Below are 20,977 nucleotides of genomic sequence, written 5' to 3' on the forward strand. Positions count from 1 at the left end.
ATTATGGACCTCATGTCTGACAGTAGAGATGACTATCCTTCTCTAATAACCTTTGAGGTGCAGGGTTCACATAGGTGCTTCTGCCAGGTGGCCGGTAGCTTTATGTTACAGATAGCACATCTTATACCCTTACCTGATTTCTTGCCATCCCTTTTAGAATTTGCCGAGCAGGTGTTCCCCCCCCCCCCCCCCCAGAATACACAGAATAGATGCCATGTGTGTTTCTATGTGTGGGGTTGGGGCTTAGAGACTTTACTAGCTTACTGAAGTGCCCCTAACTCTGTTCCAAGCTAGCCTCAGCTTTGGCAGATTCCTCCATGTCCAAGCATACAGTAGGGCAGCCTACAGACACCTAGGACCCTATTTATACAATACCCATATCCAGGGAGCTGCTCGGATCATGCGTCGCTGGATTTCCTTCCTGCATTCCACCATGGAACACCTGCTTGCCGTGACCCGGAAGTGCTCTGCTCGGCCCACAGAGATTATGTTGCCGGAAGTGCGCCTGCAGGGATTCAGCGTGCCAGAGTCGAGAGCCTCCAGGCAGGAGAAAGCGGCTCATAGCCCGGGAGCAGTGCTCACTGAGGTAGGCTGATGGACCCCATCGGAGGGTGTCGACCACAGGCCGCTTAACAGCAGGAAAGGAGAGGATGGACCCCCCGATCCATGCTGGGTCTGCCAGGTACAGCCAGAGATACCCCAGATTTCTTTCTCGCCATTCCTAGCCTCACTGGGACAGTAAAAGCACTGAGGGGTGTAGATGGAAGGGTCCTTTTAACATCTCATTGTGTCCTGTCACAGTAAGGATAAGAAGGACGTCCTCCATGGTGCTGTCAGGATTGATGACCAGGAAAGGAAGATTCCTGTACGTCTAGAAGGTTCGATCATCACAGACCGCTGATCCCCAGGGGGTGTTTTACCTTCCCCTGGATAAACACATTAGGGTGATACGTTCAGCTTTAGTCCTTATGAAACCTCTGAATTCACTTTCTAAACTTATTACACACCTGTGGTAATGTCTATTGGAGTTTCTTCTTTCGCGTCACTTATACACGGCTGATCCCCCCGCGTCACCACTTCTTCTTCTTCTTCATCCTCCACTTTAATAATAATCAGATCTTCTTCCTGATACATCATATGGAACAATAAGTACAATAAAGGAGACAATAAATACAAGAAACCACCAAAACATATGATCGCAGGACCAGAATTGCCCCATCTCCCCATACAGATCCGGTACAGGGCTCAGCGCCGTCTACCTGATGGTCCTCCGGGATGTTGGGATTCTCCTCCGGACAGTCCTGGGGATACAGAGGACGGGGACATCTCTCTGGTGGATTTCTCCTCCTGGATCCATCTGTGGAGAAACAACCACGTGACGGACTACACAGTCCCCATATATAGTGAAGGAAATATTTGATCCCTTGCTGATTTTGTAAATTTGCCCACTGACAAAGACATGAACAGTCTATAATTTTAAGGGGTGGTTAATTTTAATATTGAGAGATAGAATATCAAAAATAAATCCAGAAAATCGCATTGTATAAATTATATAAATGTATTTGCATTTTGCAGTGAGAAATAAGTATTTGATCCCTCTGGCAAACAAGACTTAATACTTGGTGGTAAAACCCTTGTTGGCAAGCACATAGGTCAGACGTTTCTTGTAATTGATGATGAGGTTTGCTCACATGTCAGGAGGAATTTTGCTCCACTCCTCTTCGCAGATCATCTCTAAATCATTAAGATTTTGAGGCTATCGCTTGGCAATTCGAAGCTTCACCTCCCTCCATAAGTTTTCTATGGGATTCAGGTCTGGAGACTGGCTAGGCCACTCCATTTCCTTAATGTGCTTTTTTTTTTTTTGTCACTCCTTTGTTGTCTTGGCTGTATGTCTTGGGTCATTGTCCTGCTGCAAGACCCAGCCACGACCCATTTTATTTTTAACCCCTTCATAACTTTGGGATTTTCCGTTTTTCCATGTTCGTTTTTCGCTTCCTTCCTTCCCAGAGCCATAACTTTTTTATTTTTCCGTAAATATGGCCATGTGAGGGCTTATTTTTTGCGGGACGAGTTGTACTTTTGAACGACACCATTGGTTTTACCATGTCGTGTACTAGAAAACGGGAAAAAAATTCCAAGTGCGGTGAAATTGCAAAAAAAGTGCAATCCCACACTTGTTTTTTGTTTGGCTTTTTTGCTAGGTTCACTAAATGCTAAAACTGACCTGCCATTATGATTCTCCAGGTCATTACGAGTTCATAGACACCTAACATGACTAGGTAATTTTTTATCTAAGTGGTGAAAAAAAATTCCAAACTTTGCTAAAAAAAAAAAAAAAATGTGCGCCATTTTCCGATACCCGTAGCGTCTCCATTTTTCATGATCTGGGGTCGGGTGAGGGCTTATTTTTTCCGTGCCGAGCTGGCGTTTTTAATGATACCATTTCGGTGCAGATACATTCTTTTGATCGCCCGTTATTGCATTTTAATGCACTGTCGCGGCGACCAAAAAAACGTAATTCTGGCGTTTCAAATTTTTTTATCGCTACGCCATTTAGCAATCAGGTTAATGCTTTTTCTTATTGATAGATCGGGCGATTCTGAACGTGGCGATACCAAATATGTGTAGGCTTGATTTTTTTTTTTTATTGATTTATTTTGAATGGGGCGAAAGGGGGGTGATCTAAACTTTTATATTTTTTTTATTTTTTTCACATTTTTTTTTTACTTTTTTTTTTTTACTTTTGCCATGACAGTGGCATATAACTAGTTAATAGCAGCGGTTGAATCGCGATTTCACCCGCCGCTATTGCGGGCACATGTCAGCTGTTGAAAACAGCTGACATGTCCCGGCTTTGATGCGGGCTCGCCGCCGGAGCCCGCATCAAAGCGGGGGTTCTGACCTCGGACGTACTATCCCGTTCGAGGTCAGAAAGGGGTTAATGTCCTGGTGGAGGGAAGGAGGTTGTCACTCAGGATTTTATGGTACATGGATCCATTGATGTGGTGAAGTAGTCCTGTGCCCTTAGCAGAGAAACACTCCCGAAACATAATGTTTCCACCTCCATGCTTGACAATGGGGATGGTGTTCTTTGGGTCATAGGGAGCATTTCTCCTCCTCCAAACACGGCGAGTTGAGTTAATGCCAAAGAGCTCAATATTTGTCTCATCTGACCACAGCACCTTCTCCTAATCACTCACAGAAACATCCAGGTGTTCACTGGCAAACTTCAGATGGGCCTGCACATGAGCCTTCTTGAGCAGGGGGACCTTGCGGGCACTGCAAGATTTTACACCTTTACAGCGTAATGTTACCAATGGTTTTCTTGGTGACTGTGGTTCCAGCTGCCTTGAGATCATTAACAAGTTCCCCCCGTGTAGTTTTAGGCCGATCTCTCACCTTCCTCTTAATCAAGGATATCCCAGAAGGTGAACAAGTCATAACCTTAACAGAATAATTAAGGTCTGAGACCTTGGTCAAAGTTATCTGCGCACACATCTCTAAGGGCGCACAAACTTTAACATTGGCCCATTGTCCTTTTTCAAAATGTAAAAAAATACTTTTTTTTGCCTCAGATACAGAGAATGTGTCATCTGTAATTTAAGCCTTTTAGAGATCATTTCATCTTCAACTTGTTTAACTGTTCACAATAACAGTAATTTTGCCACTGTACGTGATGAGGCTTAAACCCATTATTTATAGGTTTACAGATCAGTGACAATATAAAATTGTGATCTTCACCACTGGCACTGCCACGACAGCATCATGAGAGATAGAGACTGAGCCCTTAATGGACAAGAACTGCTGGGATCACTTTAAAGAGAATGAAACCCCTATTGTCCTTTAACCCCTTTCTGACATCAGACGTACTATCCCGTCGAGGTGGGGTGGGCCCGTATGACCACCGACGGGATAGTACATCGTACGCGATCGGCCGCGCTCACGGGGGGAGCGCGGCCGATCGCGGCTGGGTGTCAGCTGCCTATCGCAGCTGACATCCGGCACTATGTGCCAGGAGCGGTCACGGACCGCCCCCGGCACATTAACCCCCGGCACACCGCGATCAAACATGATCGCGGTGTGCCAGCGGTATAGGGAAGCATCGCGCAGGGAGGGGGCTCCCTGCGGGCTTCCCTGAGACCCCCGGAGCAACGCGATGTGATCGCGTTGCTCCGAGGGTCTCCTACCTCCCTCCTCGCCGCAGGTCCCGGATCCAAGATGGCCGCGGCATCCGGGTCCTGCAGGGAGGGAGGTGGCTTACCGAGTGTCTGCTCAGAGCAGGCGCTGGTAAGCCTGCAGCCCTGCACAGCAGATCGCAGATCTGACAGAGTGCTGTGCACACTGTCAGATCACCGACCTGTAATGTCCCCCCCGGGACAAAGTAAAAAAGTTTAAAAAAAATTCTCCACATGTGTGTAAAAAAAAAAAAAAAAATCCTAAATAAAGAAAAAAAAAATATTTATTATTCCCATAAATACATTTCTTTAGCTAAATAAAAAAAAAAAAAAATAGAAGTACAGATATTTAGTATCGCCGCGTCCGTAACGACCCAACCTATAAAACTGCCACACTAGTTAACCCCTTCAGTAAACACCGTAAGAAAAAAAGAAAAAAAACAGGCAAAAAACAACGCTTTATTATCATACCGCCGAACAAAAAGTGGAATAACACGCGATCAAAAAGACTGATATAAATAACCATGGTAACGCTGAAAACGTCATCTTGTCCCGCAAACAATGAGCTGCCATACAGCATCATCAGCAAAAAAATAAAAAAGTTATAGTCCTGAGAATAAAGCAATACCAAAATAATTATTTTTTCTATAAAATAGTTTTTATCGTATAAAAGCGCCAAAACATAAAAAAAAGATATAAATGAGGTATCGCTGTAATCGTACTGACCCGAAGAATAAAACTGCTTTATCAATTTTACCAAACGCGGAACGGTATAAACGCCTCCCCCAAAAGAAATTCATGAATAGCTGGTTTTTGATCACTCTGCCTCACAAAAATCGGAATAAAAAGCGATCAAAAAATGTCATGTGCCCGAAAATGTTACCAATAAAAACGTCAACTCGTCCCGCAAAAAACAAGATCTCACATGACTCTGTGGACTCAAATATGGAAAAATTATAGCTCTCAAAATGTGGTAACGCAAAAAATATTTTTTGCAATAAAAAGCGTCTTTTAGTGTGTGACGGCTGCCAATCATAAAAATCCGCTAAAAAACCCGCTATAAAAGTAAATCAAACCCCCCTTCATTACCCCCTTAGTTAGGGAAAAATAAAAAAATAAAAAAAAATGTATTTATTTCCATTTTCCCATTAGGATTAGGGCTAGGGTTAGTGCTAGGGTTAGGGTTAGGGCTAGGGTTGGGGTTAGGGCTAGGGTTATTGCTAGGGTTAGGGCTAGGGCTAGGGTTATTGCTAGGGTTAGGGCTAGGGTTAGGGTTGGGGTTAGGGCTAGGGTTGGGGTTAGGGCTAGGGTTGGGGTTAGGGCTAGGGTTGGGGCTAGTGTTAGGGCTACAGTTAGGGTTGGGGCTACAGTTAGGTTTGGGGCTACAGTTAGGGTTGGGGCTACAGTTAGGGTTGGGGCTAAAGATAGGGTTAGGGTTTGGATTACATTTACGGTTGGGAATAGGGTTGGGTGTGTCTGGGTTAGAGGTGTGGTTAGGGTTACTGTTGGGATTAGGGTAAGGGGTGTGTCAGGGTTAGATGTGTGGTTAGGGTTACTGTTGGGATTAGGGTTAGGGGTGTGTTTGGATTAGGGTATCAGTTATAATTGGGGGGTTTCCACTGTTTAGGCACATCAGGGGCTCTCCAAACGGGACATGGCATCCGATCTCAATTCCAGCCAATTCTGCGTTGAAAAAGGAAAACAGTGCTCCTTCCCTTCAGAGCTCTCCCGTGTGCCCAAACAGGGGTTTACCCCAATATATGGGGTATCGGCGTACTCAGGACAAATTGGACATCATCTTTTGGGGTCCAATTTCTCCTGCTACCCTTGGGAAAATACAAAACTGGGGGCCAAAAAATAAGTTTTGTGGGAAAAAAAAGATTTTTTATTTTCACGGCTCTGCGTTGTAAACTGTAGTGAAACACTTGGGGGTTCAAAGTTCTCACAACACATCTAGATAAGTTCCTTGGGGGGGTCTAGTTTCCAATATGGGGTCACTTGTGGGGGGTTTCTACTGTTTGGGTACATCAGGGGCTCTGCAAATGCAACGTGATGCCTGCAGACCAATCCATTTAAGTCTGCATTCCAAATGGCGCTCTTTCCCTTCCGAGCTCTGTCATGCGCCCAAACAGTGGTTCCCCCCCACATATGGGGTATCGTCGTACTCAGGACAAATTGCACAACAAGTTTTGTTGTCTAATTTCTTCTCTTACCCTTGGGGAAATAAAAAAATGGGGGCGAAAAGATCATTTTTGTGAAAAAATATGATTTTTTATTTTTACGGCTCTGCATTATAAACTTCTGTGAAGCACTTGTTGGGTCAAAGTGCTCAACACACATCTAGATAAGTTCCTTAGGGGGTCTACTTTCCAAAATGGTGTCACTTGTGGGGGGTTTCAATGTTTAGGCACATCAGGGGCTCTCCAAATGCAACATGGCGTCCCATCTCAATTCCAGTCAATTTTGCATTGAAAAGTCAAATGGCGCTCCTTCCCTTCCGAGCTCTGCTATGCGCCCAAACAGTGGTTTACCCCCACATATGGGGTATCAGCGTACTCAGGACAAATTGTACAACAACTTTTGGGGTCCATTTTCTCCTGTTACCCTTGGTAAAATAAAACAAATTGGAGCTGAAATAAATTTTGTGTGAAAAAAAGTTAAATGTTCATTTTTATTTAAACATTCCAAAAATTCCTGTGAAACACCTGAAGGGTTAATAAACTTTTTGAATGTGGTTTTGAGCACCTTGAGGGGTGCAGTTTTTAGAATGGTGTCACACTTGGGTATTTTCTATCATATAGACCCCTCAAAATGACTTCAAATGAGATGTGGTCCCTAAAAAAAATGGTGTTGTAAAAATGAGAAATTGCTGGTCAACTTTTAACCCTTATAACTCCGTCACAAAAAAAAATTTGGTTCCAAAATTGTGCTGATGTAAAGTAGACATGTGGGAAATGTTACTTATTAAGTATTTTGCGTGACATATGTCTGTGATTTAAGGGCATAAAAATTCAAAGTTGGAAAATTGCGAAATTTTCAAAATTTTCGCCAAATATTCGTTTTTTCCACAAATAAACGCAAGTTATATCGAAGAAATTTTACCACTATCATGAAGTACAATATGTCACGAGAAAACAATGTCAGAATCGCCAAGATCCGTTGAAGCGTTCCAGAGTTATAACCTCATAAAGGGACAGTGGTCAGAATTGTAAAATTTGGCCCGGTATTAACGTGCAAACCACCCTTGGGGGTGAAGGGGTTAATGTAGAAACCAAACACAGTTCCACCATTTTCCCTCTATCCTCTTCCAACATCTAGGCTTATCAGCCATAACATTGCAGCCCAGGCCCAGGCGCGGTAACACAGATCATCTTCTCACTTTCACACCCGTCAGATGGAGGGACATCAGGCGGCCAATAATCACTCCGCTCTCCAGGTTGTTGTGTTGGAAATATATCTAAATGAGGAATTGTCAGGGGTCATATTGTGCCTGAGAACTTCTCCTGGGGACACCGGACACCGCTCACAGGAGATCAGGAGCTTATAGTCATTATTTACCTGAGCTTTCTAATTTGTCCCAGAATCAGAGAAGTGACATCTTACACCCTCAAGGGGGCAGTTCTGTATATTCCGGCCATTATCGGACGTTTATCTCCACCAGGAGCCACGACCTGCACTAACAGTCAGGAGTAATATGGAGGCGTCACAGGTCGCGGCATCTGTGATCGGGCGTCGGTCTCTATTCCACCTCTAGACCTTTGTTCAAATACGATTTATTTCTTCTTACCAAGTTCAATGATCTATATACAGTGCCTTGCAAAAGAATTTGGCCCCCTGGAACTTTTTGGTGAAAAATCAACAACAAGTGGAACACAATTGTGAAGTCGAACGAAATGTATTCGTTATTTTAAATTTTTGTAGAAATTCAAAAACTGAAAAGTGGGGCGTGTAATATTATTCGGCCCCTTTAATACTTTGTTGCGCCCCTTTTGCTGCGATTACAAGTCCCTTGGGGTTTGTCTCTATCAGTTTTGTACATCGAGAGACTGAAATTCTCGCCCATTCTTCCTTGGCAAACAGCTCGAGCTCAGTGAGGTTTGATGGAGATCGTTTGTGAACAGCAGTTTTCAGCTCTTTCCACAGATTCTCGATTGGATTGAGGTCTGGACTCTGACTTGGCCATTCTAACACCTGGATACGTTTATTTGTGAACCATTCCATTGTAGATTTTGCTTTATGTTTGGGATCATTGTCTTGTTGGAAGACAAATCTCCGTCGCAGTCTCAGGTCTTTTGCAGACTCCAACAGGTTTTCTTCAAGAATAGTCCTGTATTTGGCTCCATCCATCTTCCCTGTCCCTGCTGAAGAATAGCAGGCCCAAACCATGATGCTGCCACCACCATGTTTGACAGTGGGGATGGTGTGTTCAGGGTGATGAGCTGTGTCACCTTTACGCTTGGCTTGTTGCAAATTTAAACAACACTTTTTATGGATATCTTTGTGAAATGGCTTTCTTCTTGCCACTCTTCCATAAAGGCCAGATTTGTGCAGTGTACGACTGATAGTCTGTCCATAGGACAACAATCCCACCTCAGCTGTAGATCTCTGCAGTTCATCCAGAGTGATCATGGGCCTCTTGGCTGCATCTCTGATCAGTCTTCTCCTTGTTAGAGATGAAAGTTTAGAGGGACGGCCGGGTCTTGGTAGATTTGCAGTGGTATGATACTCCTTCCATTTCAATATGATCGTTTGCACAGTGCTCCTTGGGATGTTTAAAGTTTTGGAAATCATTTTGTATCCAAATCCGGCTTTAAACTTCTCCACAACAGTATCACGGACCTGCCTGTTGTGTTCCTTGGTTTTCATGATGCTCTCTGTGCTTCACACAGAACCCTGAGACTATCACAGAGCAGGTGCATTTATACGGAGACTTGATTACACACAGGTGGATTCTATTTATCATCATTAGGCATTTAGGACAACTTTGGATCATTTATAGATCCACAATGAACTTATGGGGTCAGTTTGCTGCACTGAAAGTAAAGGGGCCAAATAATATTGCACGTTCCACTTTTCAGTTTTTGAATTTCCACAAAAATTTTAAATAACCAATACATTTCGTTCAACTTCACAATTGTGTTCCACTTGTTGTTGATTCTTCACCAAAAATTTACATTTGGTATCTTTATGTTTGAAGCATGATATGTGGGAAAAGGTTGAAAAGTTCCAGGGAGCTGAATACTTTCGCAAGGCACTGTATGACCCAACATAGAGTAACAATAATGGCTCCGATGTTCCAGATCTGACGTCTTAGTACAATCAGATTGTAACACTTTACCCTCGTACATGTGCAGCGCCCCAGGGTCCTGGTCATTGCAGTAAAGTCATTTTCCTCTAGGGGAGAGTGGTGTTACGTTTGGAGGCAAAGAAGGACAAACATGCAACACATTTCACACTCCAGGTCACCAGGTGGAGCTCTTGCTCCTATTTATTAGGTCATTCCCCACATATGTAAAACTGGTCGCCTGTAGGGAAAGTTAGTGAGTTGCTGGCTGAGCTCAGCTCAGCGAGTTGGTCCCTGACAGGGGTTGGATCCTGTCAGAGAACGAAGGAGAAAGGACACGGAGCTGTGCATGCCCTCAGAGCTGCAGCTCCTAGAAAGAGACGCACTGAAGGCAGAACTGTATTGCAGAGAGGGTGAAGGAAGTCGTAGCAAAGGAGTGGATACCAGAAGGGGACCAGCCCTGCACAGGCTGCCTCCTTCTGAGGCGCAGAATCCCGGTAGCCGGAACACCGAGAGAGCAACGACCTTTATGCCTTGCTACAGAGACCGGCAGGACAGCTAATTGCAAGTTACCTGTCCGCCCTACATCTAGGAGGCACGGTGGCAAACTGTGGAGTCCGGGGCATGCTAGAGTCCCTATAAACAGCCCCTAGCCACCAGTCATACGGGTTTGTCCTATCCTAGATGGGGGACAGAGAGAGAGTGAGAGATTCCATCTGTAAGGACTTTATGTGAAGCCTTAGGCAGTAAGGAACTACAACACTGCAGCGCAAGGGAAGGCTACTGATTTCCACCTGGACAAGGGGACTCTGGACTTGCCTCTAAACCGGCCGGACTCTTCCTGCCCTGTGATCTGGTGCTATGGACTGTGGATGCTGAAGTCTTCAGTAAAGGTAAAGAGACTGCAACCTTGTGTCCTTGTTCTTCTCTGCGTCTCACACCATCCACCATCTACACACTGGGAAGCCCTGGGGATACACTTCACCTGTGGGAAGGTATACCATCTAGCTGCCATAACATTACCCCAGCGGACCCCTTAAAGCAGTGTCGGTCACCCTGACTGAATACCACAGGTGGCGTCACAAACATTTCCCCTTTAAAGACCTTTCCCTTTTACACAGACGTCCCAGGGCCACGGACCGGGTCAGCCACAGTGACTTCCACCTGTGAACTGCAGGACCCGGTACCGAGTACCCCATTGCCCTCACGTGGCGATCCACATGCTGTTGTCAATTGAAACAATGGTACCTCAGGCGGTAAGAAACATGGGGGGCATCAACTCACCCAATTAATCGCCATGAAGAATCACTGTCACGGCAGCCAGATACCTGCTGAGATACCCAGTGTCTACAGTGTAAGCACAACTATGAAACCAGCGGGACCGTCTCACCTCGTGGTGCAAGAGGCCGGAGCTCCTCCATCATCACGTCCTGGTACCGATCCTGGTGTCCTTCTAGATACTCCCACTCCTCCATGGAGAGATAGACAGCGACGTCCTGACACCTTATAGGAACCTGACAACAAAGACACCATCATCACCCAGAATCCTCCAGTGCCGTCCTGTATAATGTCCCAGCAGCCACCTCTACTCTCATCACCCAGAATCCTTCAGTCCTGTATAATGTCCCAGCAGTCACCTCTTCTGTCATCACCCAGAATCCTCCATTGCTGTCTAATGTCCCAGCAGTCACCTCTCCGCTCATCACCCAGAATCCTCCAGTCCTGTATAATGTCCCAGCAGTCACCTCTCTGCTCATCACCCAGAATCCTCCAGTCCTGTATAATGTCCCAGCAGTCACCTCTCCGCTCATCACCCAGAATCCTCCAGTCCTGTCTAATGTCCCAGCAGTCACCTCTCCACTCATCACCCAGAATCCTCCATTGCTGTATAATGTCCCAGCAGTCACCTCTCTGCTCATCACCCAGAATCCTCCAGTGCTGTATAATGTCCCAGCAGTCACCTCTCTGCTCATCACCCAGAATCCTCCAGTGCTGTATAATGTCCCAGCAGTCACCTCTCTGCTCATCACCCAGAATCCTCCAGTGCTGTATAATGTCCCAGCAGTCACCTCTCTGCTCATCACCCAGAATCCTCCAGTGCTGTCTAATGTCCCAGCAGTGACTTCTCCGCTCATCACCCAGAATCCTCCAGTGTCGTCCTGTATAATGTCCCAGCAGTCACCTCTCTGCTCATCACCCAGAATCCTCCAGTGCTGTATAATGTCCCAGCAGTCACCTCTCTGCTCATCACCCAGAATCCTCCAGTCCTGTATAACGTCCCAGCAGTCACCTCTCCGCTCATCACCCAGAATCCTCCAGTGTCGTCCTGTATAATGTCCCAGCAGTCACCTCTCTGCTCATCACCCAGAATCCTCCAGTCCTGTATAATGTCCCAGCAGTCACCTCTCCGCTCATCACCCAGAATCCTCCAGTCCTGTATAATGTCCCAGCAGTCACCTCTCCACTCATCACCCAGAATCCTCCATTGCTGTATAATGTCCCAGCAGTCACCTCTCTGCTCATCACCCAGAATCCTCCAGTCCTGTATAACGTCCCAGCAGTCACCTCTCCGCTCATCACCCAGAATCCTCCAGTGTCGTCCTGTATAATGTCCCAGCAGTCACCTCTCCGCTCATCACCCAGAATCCTCCATTGCTGTATAATGTCCCAGCAGTCACCTCTCCGCTCATCACCCAGAATCCTCCAGTCCTGTATAATGTCCCAGCAGTCACCTCTCCACTCATCACCCAGAATCCTCCATTGCTGTATAATGTCCCAGCAGTCACCTCTCCGCTCATCACCCAGAATCCTCCAGTCCTGTATAATGTCCCAGCAGTCACCTCTCCGCTCATCACCCAGAATCCTCCATTGCTGTATAATGTCCCAGCAGTCACCTCTCCGCTCATCACCCAGAATCCTCCAGTCCTGTATAATGTCCCAGCAGTCACCTCTCCGCTCATCACCCAGAATCCTCCAGTCCTGTATAATGTCCCAGCAGTCACCTCTCCGCTCATCACCCAGAATCCTCCAGTGCTTTTTAATGTCCCAGCAGTCACCTCTCTGCTCATCACCCAGAATCCTCCAGTCCTGTATAATGTCCCAGCAGTCACCTCTCCGCTCATCACCCAGAATCCTCCAGTGCTGTCTAATGTCCCAGCAGTCACCTCTCCGCTCATCACCCAGAATCCTCCAGTCCTGTATAATGTCCCAGCAGTCACCTCTCCGCTCATCACCCAGAATCCTCCAGTCCTGTATAATGTCCCAGCAGTCACCTCTCCGCTCATCACCCAGAATCCTCCAGTGCTGTATAATGTCCCAGCAGTCACCTCTCTGCTCATCACCCAGAATCCTCCAGTGCTGTATAATGTCCCAGCAGTCACCTCTCTGCTCATCACCCAGAATCCTCCATTGCTGTATAATGTCCCAGCAGTCACCTCTCTGCTCATCACCCAGAATCCTCCAGTGCTGTATAATGTCCCAGCAGTCACCTCTCTGCTCATCACCCAGAATCCTCCAGTGCTGTATAATGTCCCAGCAGTCACCTCTCTGCTCATCACCCAGAATCCTCCAGTCCTGTAAAATGTCCCAGCAGTCACCTCTCCGCTCACCCAGAGTCCTCCAGTCCCGTCCTGTATAATGTCTCAGCAGTCACCTCTCCGCTCATCACCCAGAATCCTCCAGTCCTGTATAATGTCCCAGCAGTCACCTCTCCGCTCATCACCCAGAATCCTCCAGTGCTGTATAATGTCCCAGCAGTCACCTCTCCAGTCATCACCCAGAATCCTCCAGTGCTGTATAATGTCCCAGCAGTCACCTCTCCAGTCATCACCCAGAATCCTCCAGTACTGTATAATGTCCCAGCAGTCACCTCTCTGCTCATCACCCAGAATCCTCCAGTCCTGTATAATGTCCCAGCAGTCACCTCTCCGCTCATCACCCAGAATCCCCCAGTCCTGTATAATGTCCCAGCAGTCACCTCTCCGCTCAGCAGCTCAATCATCTTGTTGCTGAGCTCCAGGATCTTCTTGTTCCTCTCATGTAGCAGGGAGTGCGGGGGAGGCTCTGTGATGGGGCCCGGGCTCCGCCCTCCCGACTCCTGGAGATGGATGATGGGAGTCACACCGTCCCCCGGTGTCTTCCTCACTATTGTGTAATCCTGTGTATGGAGAGAGACACTTAGGGAGACGATTCCTTCCCGACTCCAGATCTGACAATCAGTAGAAATCCCGGGATCAATAACCGTCTCCAGTAATCTGGGGCCATAACCGGGAATATTATTCCCCTCCGGACAGACATCCCGGCCCCTCTACAGCTCTTATAGGGAATCCCCAGGACAACTCCTCCGGGCAGAGAGCTCCACACAATCACTGCTCTTACAGGAAAGAATCCTTCTCTCTATTCTGGATTTCCTCCTCCCGATGTCGGACTTGTCACAGAACACAATAAAGCTGATAGAAATGTAGAGGAGTTACCTCTCCGCTCAGCAGGGAGACGATCTCCAGGGCCAAGTGGAATAATCTTCTGGTGGTCTCATCCCTGTCCTCGTCCATCCTCGGGGTCATTCAGGAGGAGGAGGGATGAGCACGGGATCAGCTGGAGGGATCTCGTCCTGCCGGCGTCTGTATGATGAAGGAGAAGATGGAAATCACAGGGGACGAGAGAACGACAATCACTAAATTCTGCCAAATATCAACATTTATCAGGAGGAAAAGCCACAAAACTCCACCGCGGCCTCGTGGGCGAAGGCCAATCACAGTGGTAACTGTGGTTCACTGTATTCCATGTCCATGGGCGTGGAGGGCAATGAATGTTCATTACTTTTTGGCATCCTAGTATGATTGGTCTCATCTTGTTCCTGGTTTGCATGGTCCCATCAGAAAAGATTAAAAAAAAAACAACAAACATTACACTTCCTTCCTCCGCTCCCTTGCAGCGTCCTGCTCCGGTGCCAGCAGCTGATTAATGCTTGTAAGCAGCACATGGCAGGGACGTGACCGCCGGCAGCAGCAGGAAGGCTCCGGCTGACACTGCGCACTACTGAAGAGCAATGAATACTCCCTGCTCTCTGCGATGAACAGTCCCGGTGAGTATTCCGGCAGCTGTTCTCTGCTTGTGACGTCCCTGCCATGTGCTGCTTACAAGCATTAATCAGCTGCTGGCAACGGAGTAGTACGCTGCGAGGGAGCGGAGGAAGGAAGTGTAATGGTTTTTTTTTAATCTTTTCTGATGGGGCCAATCACACCAGGATAAGGATGAGGGGCCATGTGTATCAGGATAGGGATGAGGGGGCCATGCATACCAGGATAGGGATGAGGGAGCCATGCATACCAGGATAGGGATGAGGGGGCCATGCATACCAGGATAGGGATGAGGAGGCCATGCATATCAGGATAGGGATGAGGGAGCCATGAATACCAGGATAGGGATGAGGGGGCCATGCATACCAGGGTAGGGATGAGGAGGCCATGCATACCAGGATAGGGATGAGGGGGCCATGCATACCAGGATAGGGATGAGGGGGCCATGCATACCAGGATAGGGATGAGGGGGCCATGTATACCAGGATAGGGATGAGGGAGCCATGCATACCAGGGTAGGGATGAGGAGGCCATGCATACCAGGGTAGGGATGAGGGAGCCATGCATACCAGGATAGGGATGAGGGAGCCATGCATACCAGGGTAGGGATGAGGAGGCCATGCATACCAGGGTAGGGATGAGGGAGCCATGCATACCAGGATAGGGATGAGGGAGCCATGCATACCAGGATAGGGATGAGGGGGCCATGCATACCAGGATAGGGATGAGGAGGCCATGTATACCAGGATAGGGATGAGGGGGCCATGCATACCAGGATAGGGATGAGGGAGCCATGCATACCAGGGTACGGATGAGGAGGCCATGAATACCAGGGTAGGGATGAGGGGGCCATGCATACCAGGGTAGGGATGAGGGGGCCATGCATACCAGGATAGGGATGAGGGGGCCATGCATACCAGGATAGGGATGAGGGGGCCATGCATACCAGGGTAGGGATGAGGGAGCCATGCATACCAGGATAGGGATGAGGGGGCCATGCATACCAGGATAGGGATGAGGGGGCCATGCATACCAGGATAGGGATGAGGGGGCCATGCATACCAGGATAGGGATGAGGGGGCCATGCATACCAGGATAGGGATGAGGGGGCCATGCATACCAGGATAGGGATGAGGGAGCCATGCATACCAGGATAGGGATGAGGGGGCCATGCATACCAGGATAGGGATGAGGGAGCCATGCATACCAGGATAGGGATGAGGAGGCCATGCATACCAGGGTACGGATGAGGAGGCCATGAATACCAGGGTAGGGATGAGGGGGCCATGCATACCAGGATAGGGATGAGGGGGCCATGCATACCAGGATAGGGATGAGGAGCCATGCATACCAGGATAGGGATGAGGGAGCCATGCATACCAGGATAGGGATGAGGGGGCCATGCATACCAGGATAGGGATGAGGGGGCCATGCATACCAGGATAGGGATGAGGGGGCCATGCATACCAGGATAGGGATGAGGAGCCATGCATACCAGGATAGGGATGAGGAGCCATGCATACCAGGATAGGGATGAGGGAGCCATGCATACCAGGATAGGGATGAGGGGGCCATGCATACCAGGATAGGGATGAGGGGGCCATGCATACCAGGATAGGGATGAGGGGGCCATGCATACCAGGATAGGGATGAGGGAGCCATGCATACCAGGATAGGGATGAGGGAGCCATGCATACCAGGATAGGGATGAGGGAGCCATGCATACCAGGATAGGGATGAGGGGGCCATGCATACTAGGATAGGGATGAGGGGGCCATGCATACCAGGATAGGGATGAGGGGGCCATGCATACCAGGATAGGGATGAGGGGGCCATGCTTACCAGGATAGGGATGAGGGGTCCATGCATACCAGGATAGGGATGAGGGGGCCATGCATACCAGGATAGGGATGAGGGGGCCATGCATACCCGGATAGGGATGAGGGGGCCATGCATACCAGGATAGGGATGAGGAGCCATGCATACCAGGATAGGGATGAGGGAGCCATGCATACCAGGATAGGGATGAGGGGGCCATGCATACCAGGATAGGGATGAGGGGGCCATGCATACCAGGATAGGGATGAGGGGGCCATGCATACCAGGGTAGGGATGAGGGGGCCATGCATACCAGGATAGGGATGAGGGAGCCATGCATACCAGGATAGGGATGAGGGAGCCATGCATACCAGGATAGGGATGAGGGAGCCATGCATACCAGGATAGGGATGAGGGGGCCATGCATACTAGGATAGGGATGAGGGGGCCATGCATACCATACAGCGGAAGTTTGTCCTTTCACATTTCCGTCTGTAGTCCCGGGGAGGAAAGAGAGTGAGTGTGAGATTTCCTGCTGGGCATGTGCAGTCAGAAACACTGGCTACAACATACAGAAAAACGTTCCCTTGAACGTTTTTTGCAAAAGACGGGCCGTCTCATTTCGCAGGATCCAGTGCCCGGCGGACAAAACGTGAGTACATACGTCGCTAATACAAGTCTATGGGAAAATGCAGGATTCTGCATTTTCAAAAATCGACGTATTGCGACGGCAGGGGAAAGACGGAAATGTGAAAGTAGCTTTAGGGTTGTAGCCAAAGTTAGGGTTGGAATTAGGGTTGTGTTGGGGTAAGAGTTAGAACTGGGGGGTTTCCACTGTTTAGGCACATCAGGGGCTCTCCAAATGCGACATGGGATCTCATCTCAATTCCAGCCATTTCTGCGTTGAAAAAGTCAAATGGCGCTCCTTCCCTTCTGAGCCCTTCCATGCGCCCAAACAGTGGTTTACCCCCACATATGGGGTAACGTTGTACTCAGGAGAAATTGCACAACAAATTTTGTGGTTCATTTTCTCTTTTTACCCTTGTAAAAATTAAAAAAACTGTTTCTGAAATAAATGTTTGTGAAAAAAGTTAAATGTTCAATTTTCCCTTCTACATTGCTTCAGTACCTGTGAAGCACGAAAAGGGTTAATAAACTTCTTAAATGTAGTTTTGAGCACTTCAAGGGCTGAAGTTTTTAGAATGGTGTCACTTTTGGGTATTTTCTGTTATATTGACCCCCCAAACTCACTTAAAATGGGAGGTGGTCCCTAAAAAAATGGTTTCGCAAATTTTGTTGTAAAAATGAGAAATTGCTGGTCAACTTTTAACCCTTATAACTTCCAAATAAAAAAAAAATGTTGGTTCTAAAATTGTGTTGATGTAAAGTAGACATGTGGGAAATGTTACTTATTAACTATTTTGTGCTTCATATCTCTGTGATTTAAGGGCATAAAAATGTAAAGTTTGAAAATTGCAAAATCTTCAAAATTTTTGCCATATTTCCATTTTTTTCATAAATAAACGCAAGTAATATCAAAGAAATTTTACCGTTATCATAAAGTACAATCTGTCACGAAAAAACAGTCTCAGAATCACCGGGATCCATGGAAGCTCCAGAGTTATTACCTCATTAATTGACAGTGGTCAGAATTGTAAAATTGTCTCCGTCACTAACGAGCTAACATCCCCAACACTGAGGAGCCGCAGTCACATGGAGCAGGAGCCTCCACAGGAACAGCTCTGATCTCACCCCACACTCTCCTCTCACAGATTTACCACAAGCACCAAAACTCCACCAAACCCTCCTGTAATCTCACCGGAATGGCGGGAAATCTGCTGCTGGCTGACACCAGAGAACACGAGCTGCACACAACCAGGACGGAGCTGCTGCACTGAGAGCGGAAGGACCTGTGGTGACGTCACCGTCATGTGATCAGGGGGCGGGGCTCAGGAGAGAAGTGGTGAAGGACCTGTGGTGACGTCACCGCATGTCATCAGGGGGCGGGGCTCAGGAGAGAAGTGGTGAAGGACCTGTGGTGATGTCACTGTCATGTGATCAAGGGGCGGGGCTGAGGAGAGAAATGATGAAGAACTTGTGATTCCAGCAGCTCCGGTGTAGACAGCTCAGCGGTGACAGGAGGAGAATGGAGGAGATTCCGGCAGCTCCGGTGTAGACGGCTCAGCGGTGACAGGAGGAGAATGGAGGAGATTCCGGCAGCTCCGGTGTAGGCGGCTCAGCGGTGACAGGAGGAGAATGGAGGAGATTCCGGCAGCTCCGGTGTAGACGGCTCAGCAGTGACAGGAGGAGAATGGAGGAGATTCCGCCTGCTCCGGTGTAGACGGCTCAGCGGTGACGGGAGAATGGAGGAGATTCCGGCAGCTCCGGTGTAGACGGCTCAGCGGTGACAGGAGGAGAATGGAGGAGATTCCGGCAGCTCCGGTGTAGACGGCTCAGCGGTGACGGGAGGAGAATGGAGGAGATTCCGGCAGCTCCGGTGTAGACGGCTCAGCGGTGACAGGAGGAGAATGGAGGAGATTCCGGCAGCTCCGGTGTAGACAGCTCAGCGGTGACAGGAGGAGAATGGAGGAGATTCCGGCAGCTCCGGTGTAGATGGCTCAGCGGTGACAGGAGGAAAATGGAGGAGATTCCGGCAGCTCCGGTGTAGACGGCTCAGCGGTGACAGAAGGAGAATGGAGGAGATTCCGGCAGCTCCGGTGTAGACGGCTCAGCGGTGACAGGAGGAGAATGGAGGAGATTCCGGCAGCTCCGGTGTAGACGGCTCAGCGGTGACAGAAGGAGAATGGAGGAGATTCCGGCAGCTCCGGTGTAGACGGCTCAGCGGTGACAGGAGGAGAATGGAGGAGATTCCGGCAGCTCCGGTGTAGACTGCTCAGCGGTGACAGGAGGAGAATGGAGGAGATTCCGGCAGCTCCAGTGTAGACGGCTCAGCGGTGACAGGAGGAGAATGGAGGAGATTCCGGCAGCTCCGGTGTAGACGGCTCAGAGGTGACAGGAGGAGAATGGAGGAGATTCCGGCAGCTCCGGTGTAGACGGCTCAGCGGTGACAGGAGGAGAATGGAGGAGATTCCGGCAGCTCCGGTGTAGACGGCTCAGCGGTGACAGGAGGAGAATGGAGGAGATTCCGGCAGCTCCAGTGTAGACGGCTCAGCGGTGACAGGAGGAGAATGGAGGAGATTCCGGCAGCTCCGGTGTAGACGGCTCAGAGGTGACAGGAGGAGAATGGAGGAGATTCCGGCAGCTCCGGTGTAGACGGCTCAGCGGTGACAGGAGGAGAATGGAGGAGATTCCGGCAGCTCCGGTGTAGACGGCTCAGCGATGACAGGAGGAGAATGGAGGAGATTCCGGCAGCTCTGGTGTAGATGGCTCAGCGGTGACAGGAGGAGAATGGAGGAGATTCCGGCAGCTCCGGTGTAGACGGCTCAGCGGTGACAGGAGGAGAATGGAGGAGATTCCGGCAGCTCCGGTGTAGACGGCTCAGCGGTGACAGGAGGGGAATGGAGGAGATTCCGGCACCTCCGGTGTAGATGGCTCAGCGGTGACGGGAGTAGAATGGAGGAGATTCCGGCAGCTCCGGTGTAGACGGCTCAGAGGTGACAGGAGGAGAATGGAGGAGATTCCGGCAGCTCCGGTGTAGACGGCTCAGCAGTGACATGAGGAGAATGGAGGAGATTCCGGCAGCTCCGGTGAAGACGGCTCAGAGGTGACAGGAGGAGAATGGAGGAGATTCCGGCAGCTCCGGTGTAGACGGCTCAGCGGTGACAGGAGGAGAATGGAGGAGATTCCGGCAGCTCCGGTGTAGACGGCTCAGCGGTGACAGGAGGAGAATGGAGGAGATTCCGGCAGCTCCGGTGTAGACGGCTCAGCGGTGACAGGAGGAGAATGGGGGAGATTCCGGCAGCTCCGGTGTAGACGGTTCAGCGGTGACAGGAGGAGAATGGAGGAGATTCCGGCAGCTCCGGTGTAGACGGCTCAGCGGTGACAGGAGGAGAATGGAGGAGATTCCGGCAGCTCCGGTGTAGATGGCTCAGCGGTGACAGGAGGAGAATGGAGGAGATTCCGGCAGCTCCGGTGTAGACAGCTCAGCGGTGACAGGAGAATGGAGGAGATTCCGGCAGCTCAGGTGTAGACGGCTCAGCGGTGACAGGAGGAGAATGGAGGAGATTCCGGCAGCTCCGGTGTAGACGGCTCAGCAGTGACAGGAGAATGGAGGAGATTCCGGCAGCTCCGGTGTAGACGGCTCAGCGGTGACAGGAGGGGAATGGAGGAGATTCCGGCAGCTCCGGTGTAGACGGCTCAGAGGTGACAGGAGGAGAATGGAGGAGATTCCGGCAGCTCCGGTGTAGACGGCTCAGCGGTGACAGGAGGAGAATGGAGGAGATTCCGGCAGCTCCGGTGTAGACGTCTCAGCGGTGACAGGAGGAGAATGGAGGAGATTCCGGCAGCTCCGGTGTAGACGGCTCAGCAGTGACAGGAGGAGAATGGAGGAGATTCCGGCAGCTCCGGTGTAGACGGCTCAGCGGTGACAGGAGGAGAATGGAGGAGATTCCGGCAGCTCTGGTGTAGACGGCTCAGCGGTGACAGGAGGAGAATGGAGG

General features: G+C 49.3%; 1 protein-coding gene across 1 annotated transcript in view; it reads right to left on the reverse strand.

Moving 5' to 3' along the window:
- Nucleotides 1–18,320, reverse strand: part of LOC143793518 (uncharacterized) — an 89,980-nt gene extending 71,660 nt beyond the window's left edge. Inside the window, exon 1 of the mRNA XM_077280554.1 lies at nucleotides 18,178–18,320. Within this exon, the coding sequence (XP_077136669.1) occupies nucleotides 18,178–18,289 (112 nt within the window). The 5' untranslated portion in view covers nucleotides 18,290–18,320. The remainder of the gene's footprint in view (nucleotides 1–18,177) is intronic.
- Nucleotides 18,321–20,977: the final 2,657 nt, after the last annotated feature.

The sequence above is a fragment of the Ranitomeya variabilis genome, chromosome 1 (genome assembly GCF_051348905.1).
Source record: "Ranitomeya variabilis isolate aRanVar5 chromosome 1, aRanVar5.hap1, whole genome shotgun sequence".
Classification (NCBI taxonomy): Eukaryota; Metazoa; Chordata; class Amphibia; order Anura; family Dendrobatidae; genus Ranitomeya; species Ranitomeya variabilis.